Source organism: Copadichromis virginalis, linkage group LG7 (genome assembly GCF_057382275.1).
Source record: "Copadichromis virginalis isolate Kocher_CV1m ecotype Utaka linkage group LG7, C_Virginalis_male_GT1.1, whole genome shotgun sequence".
Classification (NCBI taxonomy): Eukaryota; Metazoa; Chordata; class Actinopteri; order Cichliformes; family Cichlidae; genus Copadichromis; species Copadichromis virginalis.
The window spans coordinates 49,903,846-49,921,088 of record NC_140624.1 but is presented as its reverse complement, the minus strand read 5'-3'; the positions used below and the strand labels follow the sequence as shown (position 1 = coordinate 49,921,088).

General features: G+C 36.9%; 2 protein-coding genes across 4 annotated transcripts; both read left to right on the top strand.

The window, feature by feature from the left end:
* The first annotated feature begins 791 nt into the window (after positions 1-791).
* On the top strand, positions 792-5,751 carry cplx4a (complexin 4a). Its single transcript, XM_085463950.1, has 3 exons — positions 792-1,086; positions 2,976-3,063; positions 5,079-5,751. Exons 1-3 carry the CDS (start codon positions 923-925, stop codon positions 5,304-5,306), a joined length of 480 nt encoding a protein of 159 aa, XP_085320076.1. The 5' UTR covers positions 792-922; the 3' UTR covers positions 5,307-5,751.
* A 1,609-nt stretch (positions 5,752-7,360) lies between these two features.
* Positions 7,361-13,597, top strand: LOC146705994 (uncharacterized). Of its 3 annotated transcripts, XM_085463947.1 has the most exons (10): positions 7,361-7,487; positions 8,658-8,759; positions 9,042-9,182; positions 9,289-9,461; positions 9,702-9,838; positions 10,383-10,476; positions 10,931-11,260; positions 11,350-11,518; positions 11,973-12,097; positions 12,433-13,597. In XM_085463947.1, the coding sequence occupies exons 2-10, from the start codon at positions 8,666-8,668 to the stop codon at positions 12,751-12,753; spliced, it is 1,584 nt and encodes a 527-aa protein (XP_085320073.1). In that variant the 5' UTR covers positions 7,361-7,487; positions 8,658-8,665; the 3' UTR covers positions 12,754-13,597. The 3 variants fall into 3 exon arrangements, with proteins under 3 accessions (XP_085320073.1, XP_085320075.1, XP_085320074.1); XM_085463949.1 differs by lacking the exon at positions 8,658-8,759 and having other exon boundaries at positions 7,420-7,487; XM_085463948.1 differs by lacking the exon at positions 7,361-7,487 and having other exon boundaries at positions 8,064-8,759.
* The last annotated feature ends 3,646 nt before the right edge of the window (positions 13,598-17,243 follow it).

Below are 17,243 nucleotides of genomic sequence, written 5' to 3'. Positions count from 1 at the left end.
TGGCTGAGAGCTGCTTTGAATCCAACATGAATGAGGCCTCCACAATCAGGCAGGTGGTTTAAATGTTGTGCAGGAGTTCTCTATGATGTTGTTTGATTGTATTAATGAAATTAAAAACAAAAAAATAAACTCTTACAATCTGCACTGTACTCTCTTTGGTAGTATGAGCACCACCGAGTTATTAAATCAGCAGAGCAGCTTTCCTAAAATGTTCAGCGTGCAATCATTCGTGTACAGGTTCCTCGCCAAACTTGAATTTTGATTGTGTGATAGTGAAATGAAATGAAAGGTCCCCACCCTTCCTGTCAATCATCCTCCCACGGAACAATAGCACTGCTTGAGGGATGGCTTCACAGGGATAAACAAGACTCTAATCCTGCTCCTCTCTCTCCACCCTGCTACTCTGCTCTTGGCAGTATGAGCTGCACACGGGCCAACCCGTACTTTACTAATATGATTAAGCAGCAGTGGGTGGAAGCCACATATGTGTGGTGATAAACTGAAGACGCCCCACTCCAAAATGATTTTTGACACGAGCGCGTCTCCAACTGTTGCCAAAGAATCCCCGCAGTGTCAGAGTTATTCGAAAAACATCCAGAAAGTCCCGCATGATTTAAAAATAGAGAGAAAACAGGCCATCTGCCTCTTAGTATAGTGAAGCAGGAAGGATTAAATCCAGATTATGGACGAGGCAAAACGTGTGTGCGTTTAAGTGTGTGCATGAGTGTGTGTGTGTGTGTTGTGTATGTTTCTGTTGCTTGTTGCCAGTGTGTCCTTGGGTCCATAGACAAGCAGCAGGTTAGCTAGAGAGCTACCACTGGATTTGACAGCTATAGGAAGCTGAAGCGAAGGGGAGCAGGATCATATTCATCAGCTCAAAATTCCTCGTAGCCGTAAAGGGTAAAGAGTCCCAGAACTGAAGATGGCTTTCTTGATCAAGAGCATGATTGGGAACCCCCTGTCAGGAATGGGTCTTGGCGGTGGAGGTGACAAAGAAGAGGAGGCCACCCCCTCAGATCCTGCCAAAGCCGCAGGGATGACACGCGAGGAGTATGAAGAGTACCAAAAACAGTTGGTGGAGGAAAAGTAAGTAGCAACATGGAGGGTACCCCCTGTTTTTTTCTTAACGGCTGTCACGGGCCCACCAAAAACAGTATGGCTGCTGACTGTGCAATCTGACCTTGACGAGCTGTGTTCTGTTTCATCTCATTCATTTCTTTCACAGTTTTCCCTTTTTAATCTTAATATATGACTTTAATCTTCACACGTTAGCCTCACTAAATCTTAATGCCAATGTGGATATTATTTCTTTTGAATTTACAATAAGCAAGGTGTGTTTCTGAGCAGTGGATCTGTCATTGAAGGTCACAGAAATCATACCACCACAGTAAAAATGCTGTAACATTTAATCTTTTTTTTTTTTTAATTCATATTGTTCTACAATATAATCCGTCAGGGCTATATGTCATAATGGACCCAGCTCAGTGATCTTCTATAATCTGTCATCTGATTCTGCATCGAGAACAGTTATTGCTGACATTTTGAGTGACTTATTCAAATTTTGAATTTAAACAAATAATCAAGCAAAACCTACCGCGTGAAGAGCATTTTCTCACTTTTTTTCTTTTCACTTTCTTACTTGTCTTTAAAAATAAAGTAACATTAATAATTTTGCTACATTAAATATTGAAATAATGGCATAATGTGAGTTTACAAATAATTAAATTCAATTAGTTTTTTTTTTTTAAATGCACAGATTCTGCAGCATGAAGCAGATCCATGCAGCCTGTATTATATAACAAGTTTAATCCTGCCTCTCTACTCCCATATTTGGGTACTTAAATCCGTTTAATTTTGAAAGGCATCAGAAAATGTCTACATCTGTATTAACTGCACAATCCTACCATTGATCAAATTCTCCAAAATGATGATTCACACACAAACAGAATTTGTTAAAGAAAGAAAACGAAAGATAAAAAGCACCTCTTCAAAGCAAAAATAGGCCATCTGTAACTTGTACTGCTGTGAATAAAATTTCAATAAATGGGAGTTTGTTGGAAATCTTAACCTTAACCACCTTGGTTTTTTTCACTATAGTTTATATTGTGGTGTCTTGGCTGGATTTCAAACCTGCTTGACTCAGTCTAGCCCAATAATCCCATCTTTAATTGGCTGAGGGAAAGTACACAAGCTTTGTCTCAAAAATGCAGGAATATGCAGAGTCTGGCAATCACGATCATCACGTTTTTAACTTTTTTTTAACTTATCACTGATAATCTGAAAATCATGATTCAAAGATCAAAGTATCATCATTCAGAAAAAAGTTTAAATGTTGTTTATAATGTTACAGTGTAATAATTTTTATATTAAATATGCAAATGTTCTTGCTGAGCAGCAGTCTCAGCATGTACTTCATCTTTTAAAGTTATAAGTGTTAAACTTGGGCAGCATACATTAAGAAATATTGTATAATTTTTATTATAAGAAATATTAATTTTACACATTTTACATATTTTTTAAAAGCTGCAAAATAAGAAAAAAAATTACATGTTAAATATTAAAAAAGAACAGCTATACCACATATGTCTACTAAACGTAACTTTATTAAAGCTGCTATTACATACAGCATGAGCGTTCCAAAAACAGCTAATAGGTAAACTAGCAGTAAGTAAAATGTTATTTTTTATATATTAAACTACATACTGAGAGCCTGTAGGTGGAATGAACCATGTTAGTACATAAAACTGAAATTAACTGGAGGATGTTAAAGGCACTGAGCATTGATGAACACCAAACAATAAAAAGCAGAATAAAATACTTTAAAGATTTTTTTTCTGTAGTTATGTCAGAATTTAAAAGAAAATCTAAAAGTAAACCAGATTTCTTGCACATTCGTGGTTCGGGAAAACTTTTAATTATGACTAATGGCCAACACTGAAGGATAGTTTACTAATAACATTTTTTTGTCCCGGAAGGATGGAGAGAGATGCAGATTTCTTGCATAAGAAGGCAGAGAGGGCAACACTGAGGGTGTGCCTCAGAGATAAATACAGACTCCCAAAGGTAAGTATACCCACATTTTTTTACTTTTACTTTGGGGACTTACTCAAATTTGATACAGATTCATTATATTAATTAAGGCTGTGTCAGGTTCCATGAAATCTGAATGATTTTTATTGCTTTTTGGTGATTTACACCATTGTCTACTAATATAGCAAATTACAGCTATTGGTTTACTTGAGTTAATAGATCCACTTTCAATACAAGAGTTCACTTTTGCAAGCATTTTATAAACATATTAACATTCAATATATTTTCATAGAAGCTAGCTATAAACAGAGGTAAGTACAATTAAAATTGCAAATATAAATATATTAATATACCTAATAGACCCTGGTGGTTTTGGTTTAAAAAACATTAAAACATGCTTATACTGTATCTGCTTACAATAAATGTGTTTTAAATTGTTTAAATGTAATTTTTTAATTAGATTACAGGTATGTATGAGGGATTTTTTTAAAGATTAGGGCAGGTAATAATAATTGACAACCCTTTATTAAGCTTTATAAAGAAAATTAGATGGCTGAGCTAAGTGCCCTGTCTGTAGGTAGAAATAGCTACTTCATGGTTAGTTTAGGCTATCTTACTCTAATAGTAGTGCTTGGCAACTCCAGCCTGGACAACAGGAGGTAGAAGTCATGCCAGTAGATTAGTGGAAAAAGATTCAGCCAGTGTCCCGGAGATGTTAGCCTATGTGTTGCGCACTGCGCCTTGAGTCTGACAAAGCCAATTGCCACTGAACAGATGTCCCAGGCTCATCAGGAAGCACCAAAGTTATTCAGAGTGATCTGGCTTTAAGAAACAGCAGCATCTACTTTAGAGTGTTCAAAGTGAGCTATTCCAGGATTTCCAAGGACTCTGAAAAGAAAAAGAAACTGTAATGGAAGGAGAAAAAAAGGTATGGTAGATTTTTTTAACACCATTTAGAGCTAAAGACCAAAAGAGGGACCTTTAATTTGATAAACATGTGATTAACTATGTGTTCTTTGGTGGAAATGGCAAAATAAGTTTCTGTTACAGGTTTTCTAACATCGTGATTGTTATTTATCTAAATGAAGAAATGAAGTGATGACCTTGGCTACCGGAGGTGTTTCTAACAATCTCTTGCAGCAGGCATGTCATTGTTTGTGTTTGTGTTTCAAACGGCAAATGGATTTCTTAGCACTGTTTCTCTTCTAAATTGAAACCACATAATTATGATAAGGATAATGGCTGAAAGAAGTACGTGCAAATGTAATTATGCTTGGAGAATGATGGCTACATCGCTCATCACTCTTAAAGGGAACAAAGGTCAAAGTGTTTTTACTGGAGATTAGCATTTGAAATTGATTTTTCAGCAACAAGAAAAAAGCAAAAACATTCTTTGAATTATGTGAAGCAGACAATATGAATAAAAACATTGGTGTGGTAAGAAATAGGAATGAGGTCTCGTGCAAGGCTATAGAGGATATCTTTAGATTCTAATAGGAAAGGATAAAGCAGGTCTGCGATAATCCCTCAGATTGAACTTTAAAGTACCTGTAGTCACAGCACAGTGCCTACTGCATGACTATTCCAGATATTAAGTGATTAGATTTTATTTGTTGAAAAAAAAAGGCTTTAAATTTAACATCTTTTCTGATGCAGTGACACATGAAGTGTGGCAGTGTGGATAATAACATCAGATGAGACTCATGCCTGCTTGATAAAAACAGCCAGCCGGAATATCCTCGAGTGCAGTTACTTGAACGTGGATTAAGACAGATATCAGAGTCTATCTGTTTGTCTTCTGCCTTGTTTTTAACTTTGCTTGTTTACAATTTGATTTCAAACCCAGAAAAATGTGCCTAATTTGAAAATAAAGGGGTAAAAGGTAGATCTTTAAAAAGCCTGTTCAATTCTCTTTGTAAGAATTCAACATAAAATGTAGCAATGCAGTGATCATTATCCAGCTCGCTTTATAAATCAACTTTCACCTTAACGCACCGATGTTCCTGGATTCTGACCGTGCTCTCTGTTCTGATGTTGTCACTGTGCAGAGCGAGCAGGATGAGAACATGATCGAGATGGCCGGGGATGACGTGGACGTGCCCGAGGAGCTGCTCAAGATGGTGGATGAGGACGCTACAGAGGAGGAAGGCAAAGACTCCCTCCTGGGTCAAATTCAAAACTTGCAGAACATGGACATGGACCAGCTGAAGGAGAAGGCCTCGGCGACGGTCACCGAGCTGAAGACCAAAGCAGAAGAGAAGTGTTCCGTCATGTGAGCAGCCAGAGAGGGCGTGTGTGTTCACAAAGTCGGGAAGAAGAAGAAGAGAGAAGAGAGGAATGAATATCACCACTTCCTGGGGGAAAAAACACGTCTGGGATACAGTCAAAACGTAAAAATGCCTGCAAAGTATTCATTTTTCTTATAAGAACGAAAAGGCATTATCTTCACCAGGGTGTTATATCTTTACCACAACCAGTCTGCATCTATTTAAGAATATACATTAAAGGTTTCCATGTCAGCTGATTACTCGGTGGGTAATCGTTTCCAACTTTCCATAAAAACAAAATAATACTATTTGAAATCATGTGCTGAGTGCCCTATCCGCTCCCTCCCCCTCATCCCCGTTTAGACAAGAAATCTAGAAAAGTACATTTTCCTGATCCACTGCCACAGTTGATTTCTTTTCATAACTCCTTCATAAAGCTACAGGCCCTGATATATTTCGAAATTTGTAATTGTCATATAATATATTATATTTTTCTCTGTTTATCAAAAAATTTAAATGTTCAATCTCTAAAATTGTTTTGCGGTTCATTAAAATAACCAAGACTTATTAAACCAATCCTGTCTGCGTATTTCCACTTTCCATGGTGATTTTTCTTTTGTATATGGTGTTGAACTAATGAAATGTAGTCTTTTTTTCTGTCGGTGTTACTACAAAAGGTGATCTTTACAAGTTTTGACATTATAGTTGTAATAAAAACTGTTGTGTCTGACACATTTGCGGAGACGTTTGCAGATTTGCACAAACTGTAATTTCAAAATCATTACAATAAAAGCAATGCTCATAAACGCTTAAAACACACATGGTGGCTACACTGAGAAAACTTCAAATAAAGACATGTGTGGAATACAAGTAATGTCTTGGTTTGCATTGTTAAGCTTGAAATATCTTCTCAAATATCTGACTTTTTTATGTGTCAGTTATGTGCAGCAATTTAAATGGAAACACCTTGTTATGAATGTACTGTGTATGGTAATGTGATTTTACAATCAGATTTAGTGGCTTTTAAACTGGTGAGCCAAGCAGAAATTCTGTTGTACAGACATCAAATATTTAAGATTAAGTAACTATAATCCCATCTACTGAATCAGGACTAATACAGTAAGTAAATAAATAGGTCTTAATTTAATTGGGCATTATCCAAACAGTTTGGAACTATAAGGCAGAAAAGGATGGGGGCTGGGGGGACAGGGAGTCACAACCTTAGGAGTTTCACATGAACCCAAGATGTGGATTTGTAAAGTCTGGAGATTACGTCTAATAGGATCAGCACAGCCAAGGTTGTCAGCCTGTGCCGTCCTCCTCTCTTTCTCTCCAGATGAGAGGACAAACTCAGGTTTTGAAAAACCAACTATCCAATTCTCCTTTTACTGAACAAGGAAGTACTAGCTTGGAATATTTCCATAACACCTCCATTCAGCCAACAAAACCTTTGCAGCATAAACATGCTTGCAGACATGCTTGTAAAGTGTGAAACAAATGGAGATTTAAGAATGAAAATATTTTCATTTCTAACTATTTAAAGAGCTAGCAAAAGTAATGGCTAAACAGTTTAAGCTAACATAGTTAGCTTAAAGCAAGCAATGCACTGTTAAAGTATACTTTTTCTTAAATTGAAAAATTTACTGTTGCTAAAAAAATAACCAGTTATAATGAAAAATTATATGATTACCCATGAGTATTGATATACATTGCTAAAGGTAAGAGTTAAAGCACTGAAATAATAATGGATAAATGCAAACAATAACACTAGTTAGCTACCGGTAATCATAATGGCTTAATACTTGAAATTGTTAGCTCCTTAAGGTGCTAAACAGAGAAACTGACTCACCAATGAGTGCAGCCAGTGCAGGTTTAACAAAATATTAACAGGAGCAGAAGTTCTGTTAGTTGCTTAAAACATTCTCCTGTATACTCGCAGCTTAATTAGAGTTACCTACACAGCAAAAATGCCAGTGTTGATTTTTCAGTGTTAGTAGATTTCAACAGAGTTCCGAGTTAGTTCAACACTTAATCGAGTTAAAATAACACATCGGGAGTTGATTCCTGTAAGTGTGGATTTTAGTCGTTACTGCATTTTAACACTGTGGGTGTTAAATTAGACCACGCCTTCATTTCCTGTGGAGCTTCGCATTTCAGAATCTTCGGTCGCCATTTTTTCTTGCTGCTGCGGTAAGTTTTATTCGGTCAAATATTAAGTTTTAGATTGATGTTAGAACAAGTAACATGATAACTAGTAAAAACAATAGTATTTGTATCAAAATACATTATCTTTAAGTGTCATATTTGAATTTTAACTGTTTTTTGTTAAGCTGGGCTACTGCTAGCTAAAACTGCAAAGTACCAGTTACTTTCCTAGCATTCATTTAGCATAATCTGGCTGTTGGCAGACTATAACGAATATTACTTGTTAATATATGTCACAGTTTTTACTAAACGCCTTTTATTTATTTTCAAATTAAACTTGCTAAATCCTTAGTTCAGGGGTCTCAAACCCGCGGCCCCGTGTGGGACTCCCCCCTCCCTCCCGGTTTGAGTGCGAGGGAGGGAGAAAGTATGAGTTGCTACCCGCGAGAAACGGAAGACGAAAGCATGTAGATATAATAACCACTGCAGCCAAAAAGACTGGCTGACGAGCCCAGTTGTAAGTAAGCTGTTTATACTCGAGTGTACACTGTGTTCGCTGACAGTAAAGCTAGTTAGCGGCCACGAGCCCGACGCGGGACCCGACGTATTAGCCAGGTTTTTTTTTTTAACCACGGTTCAGAGCCGCGGAGCTAGGCTTCGGTTAGTTTGGAGTGAGAAAAATGCGTTCAAGTTTGCGGTTTTGCCTTCTTATACAATATTTGAAATTTTAAAAACTAACGAGGAACTGCATTTTGGGAAATATTTGTGGGTGGTTTCTTTGTATTTTTTTTTTTGTACTACTTGAACACTAAAGTGGCCCTCCAATGAGATGGCAGTGGCCCATAGCTCATTGAAGTTTGAGACACTGGCTTAGGTGAACTAGGATGCTTAAGGCTACCCTGAGAGTATGTATAGATGGAAAGATTTTTACACTAGAGTATGCCCCCTACATCTTGTTAATTATGGTAATTTCATATGTTATGCATTTCTGTGACAATAAGGCATTTTTCTTTTTTTAGATTGTTTTTTTTTCATGGTAAAATAAGCATTTTTCTGCCTCTTTATATTAGGGTTTGTTAGAGTGCAGGGAGAGTTTTTATGGCTTAAAGTATATAAAAATAATAAAAAAGAAATATGGTTTCTACTAACCCCCGCGATTATCAAGAGACTACTGTATTGCAGTGCAGTTATGCAGTTTTGTTCTACTCTTGGAAGGTGGCGATATGCTGGTTCCTGTCGAGTTTAAGGGAATGAGCAAATGGGTCAGGGTACCAAAGACAGACGATGCCTACAATTACTCCGAATTTTTGCAAGGAGGTCATTTGAGTGTAGTGATTAAAAGTAACTAAGTAAATTTATTCATATACTATTCATGTAAGTATTGTTTTGATTTACTTGTACTTTACTCAAAGCCTTCACTGCAGATCAAGGGCAAATACTGTAAGTTTACTTCACTACATTGATTGCTAATTTAAATGAATAATTCTTTTAGTAATTGAATGAATAAAGAATTTATAAATATTGTCAAAGTAAAACTGTGATTCACGGATTTATGAATTATAAATTCATATAGAACTTTATTGATTGTTTCTTTTTTAGTGCTGGTGAAATTCAGTTTGCCAGGTTCTACCAATTTGGTCCTGATGGATTCTGCGGGAGTGGAAGTGGATTTGGACATATTTGATGAACTTTTGAAGTCATCTCAGGTGTCTTTCAGTGTCTTCACTGAAGAATGCAGTGGTAAGAAGTTTAAGCCGTATGTTTCATTTAAAAATGCGTTGTTAAATTTACTAATTTATAGTTGGTGTAATCATGTTTAAATCTATGAGGCTGTCTGTATTGTTAGACAACAGTGTTGCAGGGTCTTCTTCAGATCACACATCTTCATTAGAGTTGTCACCGTCACCTGCATCAGGAGGATCATCATCAGGTTCAGACACAACAATAATACTCGAATCTACCAAAGCTCGGAAAAGACAGTTAATTGAAGGACCTCCTGACAGCAACACTGCAAGAAATGTAAGTAATCTTCAGGATATGATATGTTGTAACTTAAGATTGCCAATTACCTGTTCATTTGTACCAATACTCAATATCTTTAAAAATATTATTAAAAAAATTATAAAAACAAAACAATGGTCCCTCTCATGATTAAATAAGATGTAGTGATTAATGCAAAGGCTATAGCAGTTGATGCTGATAATTTTTATACCCACCTGGTAGGTGCTTTCTATGAATTTCTTGCAATTGTTATTTCAGATCATCAGAGCAGCCTTGTATTCAAAGCCAGATGGTGATCAAGTATTTAAGGAATATGAGAAAACAAACTGCCTCTCTGATACTACAAGAAGAAGGATGGTGAACATCCTTGTGGCAGACATGGTAGAGAGTCATGGGTAAGTGATGTAAACATTAAGAAAAATCTTTGTTTTGTTTTGTTTTTTTTTTGTCTGCAATTTTAGTTGTTTACCATTATTGCACCACTTAAATAGATTCTTCTATATGTCATGAAGTCATTGTTAAGTTAAATCAAATCAATCATAGTTTTCATTAGTTGCTAACCCCATATTGATAATGTTTCAAAAGAAAGTCACAATTTGTTATGGAGTGATGTTATTTTCCATTGTCATTATTGTAGTTTCTGAATATAGTGCTTCTTAACAGGGATAGTTGACAACAGCAAAACATTAGGAAAATGTCTGCATCAAATTGTCATAGTCCATGTGGAGCATAATCCAAGTCTTCATTTTCATTATTCTTAAAGACCTGTCACGTGTGTGATGTGGTCAGTCATGATTTACAGATGATAGGTAGTTTGGGTAGTTCAAATCATACACCTGGATACATGTTGTTCTTGTTGCTGACATTTTATAATTGAACTTGAATCTGTGTTGGGGTAAATAATTGATAGTTTTCGTGTTCTCTGTATCTGCCTTTTAGGAGGATCCCACCAGTAAGTGTCCGCATTATGTATGCACTTGGGATTACAACCTTGTTCCCAAACTTGAAGGACCCAGATTCAAAGAATGGTTATGTAAGTTATGATGTTATGATGCATACATGCTGTCAGTGTCATAGTCCTGGGTCTGTGACCCAGTTTTTATGCAATTAAGACTTTTTTGATTGTGGTTTACGTGATAAATGCCTACACCTGCAGATATGACAGTCAGTGGTCTGTGAAAGTATTTTGTTGTTGGCTTTTCTGATGGAGTGGTTAAAGAAATCATATGATAAGACTAATTCAGGTCAGTCTGTCATTCAGGCAGTTTATCAAGTTATTCCCTAATGGACCCAAAATAAATAAATGTAAAAAAATGTCATTGTGTAACAATTGATTTAAATAGACCTCTAATGCATGATGCCATATCTGGCTTTTTGACATGTAGCACTGAACAATCCCACCAGTCAGGAGTTTTCTTCACTTGCTACAAACAGAGTAGCAGGTAATCAATATTGAATAAATATCTCTCTTGCTCTTAATTCGGCAGGAACATTTCTATGATCACCAGAGTGGTTCTGGTTACCTGGCATGGAGATTGAAAACTGTGCAGCGCAACTCTACTGAAGAGATGAAGAAATCAAAGTCAGCTTTTCAAGACAGCCCCAAGACTCTTCGCAACTTCGCAACAAATGCGAGACAGTTGTCGGGTGATGAATGCAAGGAAGCTATGTCAGTGATGAGGCACTCGACTGATATGAAAGTTGTCAAAGAGAAAATGAAGGTGACATTTCAACATAGGCAAAAAGTGATTCAAGATCCAGCCACAGCTTCTTCTGTCCTGGACCTTTTCCCAAGATTTCTGGATACACCTGGCTTGGTAAGGCATAAACTGATTGACTGACAGCTGTGTGGTTCCTTTGTTTGCTCGTTAATGCGTTCTTTCTATTGTCACATTTTGTGTTTCAGATTGACCAAGACTTCACAATGCTGTTTGGGGAGGAAGTGTCTGGTAAATTCCTTGCAAAGTGGCCAACATTCTTCAAGCCAAGAATCATCAAAGATTGCAAAAATCTGTCTCAGAGTACAGAATTGGATGACCTGCTTGTCTCTGCACAGGGGGACTCTGATGAGGGTGGTAAGTTGGAGATGGTAGACTTCACATGTCTTTACAGCATTTTCACAATTCCCACAGCACAATATATTAGGTGGACCATACTATTAAATCAAAACATGTTTTGGCACCTTTACAACAAATTGGAATACAGCTGTCGATTTTATAAATTACGTTGAGTTTCTGTTCATTTCAGTATGGTATGAAAAGGAATTTACAAACAAACTTTAATGGCATTTAAAGTTTGACAAAAAAAAGTTACTTAATGTTAGTATTGTTATGACTCAATATTTACGTCACTTGGTGGCCAGAAGATTTTAAGTGTCTTGAAATGAATTTTCATACCATACTGAAGACATTGGAAAACTGCTTTATTTGAAAAATTATCAGTTATCCAAAACTGAATAACATTGACAAAATGACTGCTGTGGACCTTAAAATGACAGTAATTGCGATTATCCTAATTCCTATTCTGTAGTTTGGGACTGCGAGTTGGCTGCCATTCTTTTGCTGCTTCACTTGTTACCTCCAACATCTAAGGGAAGGAAGTCTTCAAAGATTAGCACATCAGATGCTGCTCACCACCTAATGAAATTCATGAAGGTATGATTTTTTAGAAATGTGTTAAAGTAGCTTTCTCTTTTGATGAGAAAAGATTATCAGATGTTTTAAGAGGGCAAGGAGTTCCACTGTGCAGCAGATATATCTATGCCAGATAGGCTTGGTGTTGCAACGCCGGCACATTATTGTTACCATTAAACCTAAAATTACACATTGGAACAAAAATAACTGTGGGCCCGAAGTAAAACATTTTAATATTTATATAATAATATAATTAATATATTTAATATTGTCTTAATTTTAGGCAGCACTGCCACTCAACATCCGATTACCAATTTTGTTTAATGTGAATCATTTGGTTTCTTTCACTCCCTCAGGTGGGAGGTAGCATGGAGACTTTTCTTAAGGCTGGCCCCACTCAGCCATTCCTCCTGTGTGTTGGAGAAAGAAAGAACATCATCCAGACTTTCTACATTGTCCTAGATCAAAAGGTCATTCCCTGTGTGACGCAGACGGGAGTTGCAGCTTTTGACGAGCTTTTCAAGGCACATTTTGTATTTGCCGTGTCCTATGATGAAGCATTGCACAACTTCTACACATTCATCCAGACCACCGTGTATGGCATTGATGTTGGCAGCGTGAAGGAGAGTCCTCGGGTCAGGGAAATCAGAGCAAGAATTCTTCACAGTACAGTCTAAAGACATCGACTATACAGTACTTTGACTGTTCTTGTGTTACTTTTGCAAGATACACCACACAAGTTGCTCAGTGTTATTTAGACATGTCAAGTTCCAGCAACGTTTTTACTTTTGAGCTTTGGACAGCCTAGATATTAATTTATCTTTTACAAGCAACACCTCTTCAAAGCACGTGGAGACTTTGTTGACTCAGAGGTCATCAGTAATTTTTATTTTGAGCCTGCACCTTATGATGGAACCTTTGTTTCACAGCCTGTAAATGTGGCTCATCTTGTGACAGGACATGTATAGGACTGTTATTTCTCAACTACAATCCTCAGGAGTTCTGAAAGTACTGTGCAGTGTTTAGTTGGTTCATTGGAGGAAAGTGTTAATGACATGCATCATTGCACATGCAAAACAATCTGTTGTTGAATGTTTGTCATCAAGAGAAACCTCGGAAAAGTTGAATGTTTTGATCAGCTTGAAAACCCATTCTCATATCTTAACAGAATCTAAAAGGATGAGACATTTTGAGCAAAAATGGAAAATAGTTGAACCTGTAGAGCATGTTTTCCTGTGTGTGTTTTGATGTACTTAAAGCTGCTTGTGCATGCTCTAAGTAATATGGAGACCGAAGAAATGATCAATGGTCACTTAAATGCATTTGTTATTGAGGATAAACTGGATGCTGTTGCACTGCTCTGTGTAGATAATGTGGTGTATTATAGACCTTACAATGGGCTATTTTCAAATGACACTAATGACAAAATGTAGATTGTCCAATATTCTAGTTTTGTATATATTTATGCGCTGTTTATTTGTGGTGTATCTGCTGTTTGAATACAGAGTATTTTGAACACTGTCCTGTTGTTTCTTTTAATGGGTAGAGTGTCTGTAGCTGTGAATACATTTTAATTAATTGTAGCAGTAGAGATATCAGAGATTAATGGGAGTTTATTGTAATCTGGCTAGTATTGATGATTTGCCTGACACTAGTGTTAGTGTTAGACAATCAACACTATTCAGTGTTAAATTTTTAAACACCAGGGCTAGTGTAAAGTACTACCAACACTATTTGGTGTTACTTTTTAACACTTAACACCAGTGTAGAATATTGTTGACACTGGTCAGTGTTAGTCAGTGTTAATCTTTAACTCTGTACAGTGTTAGAATAACACTAGGTCATTGTTAAAAATATAACACTTTGAAAAGTGTTAATTTAACACTCAAAAGAGTGGACACATATAGACACTTTTCTAGTGTTAAATTTAACACTCACGGTGTCAATTTAACACTGGCGATTTTGCTGTGTACCAGCGCCATAATAGTTTAGTTATGCTCACTGATGCACTGTGGCAACAGAAACCCTTTATTAATAAGTCAAGGCTTTTAATTATTCCCCAGAAGGTCACAGCATTGGTCAGGATGAGCATAATGTAAATCTTTACTTTTCTACACATCAGATGGATGGAAGTCATCACAGTAAACCTATTGTTAAACCACTTGTTACACTGGACCTGCAGTGGAGCTCTTGGGACAGTTTTAATTTAATAAAGTGCATTTAGTGTAAAGTTAAAATCAGAAAAGCATCACTAAAAGTCAAACTCAAATTCACCAAAAACACAGACAAAATAATGGTAATGTTTATTATTAATTCATTATTCAAGATATTATTACCTTGTAGAACTTATGGTTTTCCCCTTACCCACTGTTGTATTTTTCTATCTAGAATAATGATTGATTGATTGATTGATTGATTGATTGAATCTTTATTTTGAACATGTTGAAAAAGTATAAAAAAAAATAGAATTAAAAGAGACAAATGAACAAAGCAAACAAAAGGAAAACGAGCAACCACAACTCCAAATAATGTCCATGTTCAAAAAGGAGCAGGAAGAAGCATAAGCTTTTCAACTAAACTATTTAAATATTGTACTTTGTACCTATCCATTTGACTGTATCCCCAAGCCATGCTTAAACTTGGGAATTAATTTCCAACAAAGTAAAATCTAAATCATACACCATCTGGTTTTTCAGTATTGTTTTATTTCTTCACAGTACATAAATGGATTAATAAATGAAATGCTAAAGTACAATCCTACATGGGGTATCACATCATTTACACACATCAACAATGTGTGTTTTTCATACGGTTCTGTCCTTATCATGTAACAGTTATGTTTATTTTTAGCTTTTTGGGGCCTTTTTGCTTTTGTTTTTAATAGGAGAGTAAAGTAAGCAAGAAGGTAGAGGAGGAGAGTGAAGAGGGAAACAAGCAGGGGACACTCAAACCCAAGGTACTGTAGTGAGGATAATAGCCTTTGGTATACAGGGAGTGCAGAATTATTAGGCAAATGAGTATTTTGTCCACATCATCCTCTTCATGCATGTTGTCTTACTCCAAGCTGTATAGGCTCGAAAGCCTACTACCAATTAAGCATATTAGGTGATGTGCATCTCTGTAATGAGAAGGGGTGTGGTCTAATGACATCAACACCCTATATCAGGTGTGCATAATTATTAGGCAACGTCCTTTCCTTTGGCAAAATGGGTCAAAAGAAGGACTTGACAGGCTCAGAAAAGTCAAAAATAGTGAGATATCTTGCAGAGGGATGCAGCAGTCTCAAAATTGCAAAGCTTCTGAAGCGTGATCATCGACCAATCAAGCGTTTCATTCAAAATAGTCAACAGGGTCGCAAGAAGCGTGTGGAAAAACCAAGGCGCAAAATAACTGCCCATGAACTGAGAAAAGTCAAGCGTGCAGCTGCCAAGATGCCACTTGCCACCAGTTTGGCCATATTTCAGAGCTGCAACATCACTGGAGTGCCCAAAAGCACAAGGTGTGCAATACTCAGAGACATGGCCAAGGTAAGAAAGGCTGAAAGACGACCACCACTGAACAAGACACACAAGCTGAAACGTCAAGACTGGGCCAAGAAATATCTCAAGACTGGTTTTTCTAAGGTTTTATGGACTGATGAAATGAGAGTGAGTCTTGATGGGCCAGATGGATGGGCCCGTGGCTGGATTGGTAAAGGGCAGAGAGCTCCAGTCCGACTCAGACGCCAGCAAGGTGGAGGTGGAGTACTGGTTTGGGCTGGTATCATCAAAGATGAGCTTGTGGGGCCTTTTCGGGTTGAGGATGGAGTCAAGCTCAACTCCCAGTCCTACTGCCAGTTTCTGGAAGACACCTTCTTCAAGCAGTGGTACAGGAAGAAGTCTGCATCCTTCAAGAAAAACATGATTTTCATGCAGGACAATGCTCCATCACACGCGTCCAAGTACTCCACAGCGTGGCTGGCAAGAAAGGGTATAAAAGAAGAAAAACTAATGACATGGCCACCTTGTTCACCTGATCTGAACCCCATTGAGAACCTGTGGTCCATCATCAAATGTGAGATTTACAAGGAGGGACAACAGTACACCTCTCTGAACAGTGTCTGGGAGGCTGTGGTTGCTGCTGCACGCAATGTTGATGGTGAACAGATCAAAACACTGACAGAATCCATGGATGGCAGGCTTTTGAGTGTCCTTGCAAAGAAAGGTGGCTATATTGGTCGCTGATTTGTTTTTGTTTTGTTTTTGAATGTCAGAAATGTATATTTGTGAATGTGGAGATGTTATATTGGTTTCACTGGTAAAAATAAATAATTGAAATGGGTATATATTTGTTTTTTGTTAAGTTGCCTAATAATTATGCACAGTAATAGTCACCTGCACACACAGATACCCCCCTAAAATAGCTAAAACTAAAAACAAACTAAAAACTACTTCCAAAAACATTCAGCTTTGATATTAATGAGTTTTTTGGGTTCATTGAGAACATGGTTGTTGTTCAATAATAAAATTATTCCTCAAAAATACAACTTGCCTAATAATTCTGCACTCCCTGTATAGGTTGTTTCCTTAACCAGCTGAATTACAGTAGCATCAAAGTTAAGAAAAAAAATGTTGCTTTCTTATTGAGAGCTGATGAGAGCGAGGAGACTGATATCACTAACAAACAGTTCGGGCAAAGTTGGGTCAACAATATGAGACGTTAATGTTACTCAGTCTACCAGTACCTCTGTTTTTACTGACCCCTTTGTCAGTTTTATAACCAAATATAAAACCACAAAATTACCAGGTTTTGGATTTGCTTTAATTAGATGTAAGTAAATGATTTGTACAGAAGCTGGGCTGTTTTCTCCTGTTTACAGTTTTCATGCTAAATATTTGGCTTCTGGATATTTACAATACAGATGTGAGAGGGGTATCAATCTTCCTCTCACTCCCCCTCCCTCAAGAAGTTCAAATTTCAATCTCTAATTTAGAATAATCTGAAAAGCTCAGGGTTTTGTTTTGGTTTGATTTTTGATGACATTTAGTAGATTTAGGCCTCTTTGATGAGCAACAGACCACACAGACGTGAAACAAAAAACAGAGGACGACTTTTAGCGATATGTGGGCTGCACATGTCTCTAAAAACCCCTTTTCCAAACAGCTATCACTGTTAACTGACATTTAAA

What these genes read in the sequence shown, in the direction of transcription:
- LOC146705994 (XM_085463947.1), top strand. Translation starts at nt 8,666, where the DNA reads ATGCTGGTTCCTGTCGAGTTTAAGGGAATGAGCAAATGGGTCAGGGTA. An exon ending in CTCCGAATTTTTGCAAGGAG is followed by an intron (nt 8,760 to 9,041) that starts GTCATTTGAGTG and finishes TTTCTTTTTTAG; the next exon opens with TGCTGGTGAAATTCAGTTTG. An exon ending in ACCTAATGAAATTCATGAAG is followed by an intron (nt 12,098 to 12,432) that starts GTATGATTTTTT and finishes TCACTCCCTCAG; the next exon opens with GTGGGAGGTAGCATGGAGAC.
- cplx4a (XM_085463950.1), top strand. Translation starts at nt 923, where the DNA reads ATGGCTTTCTTGATCAAGAGCATGATTGGGAACCCCCTGTCAGGAATG. An exon ending in AAACAGTTGGTGGAGGAAAA is followed by an intron (nt 1,087 to 2,975) that starts GTAAGTAGCAAC and finishes TTGTCCCGGAAG; the next exon opens with GATGGAGAGAGATGCAGATT. An exon ending in ATAAATACAGACTCCCAAAG is followed by an intron (nt 3,064 to 5,078) that starts GTAAGTATACCC and finishes GTCACTGTGCAG; the next exon opens with AGCGAGCAGGATGAGAACAT.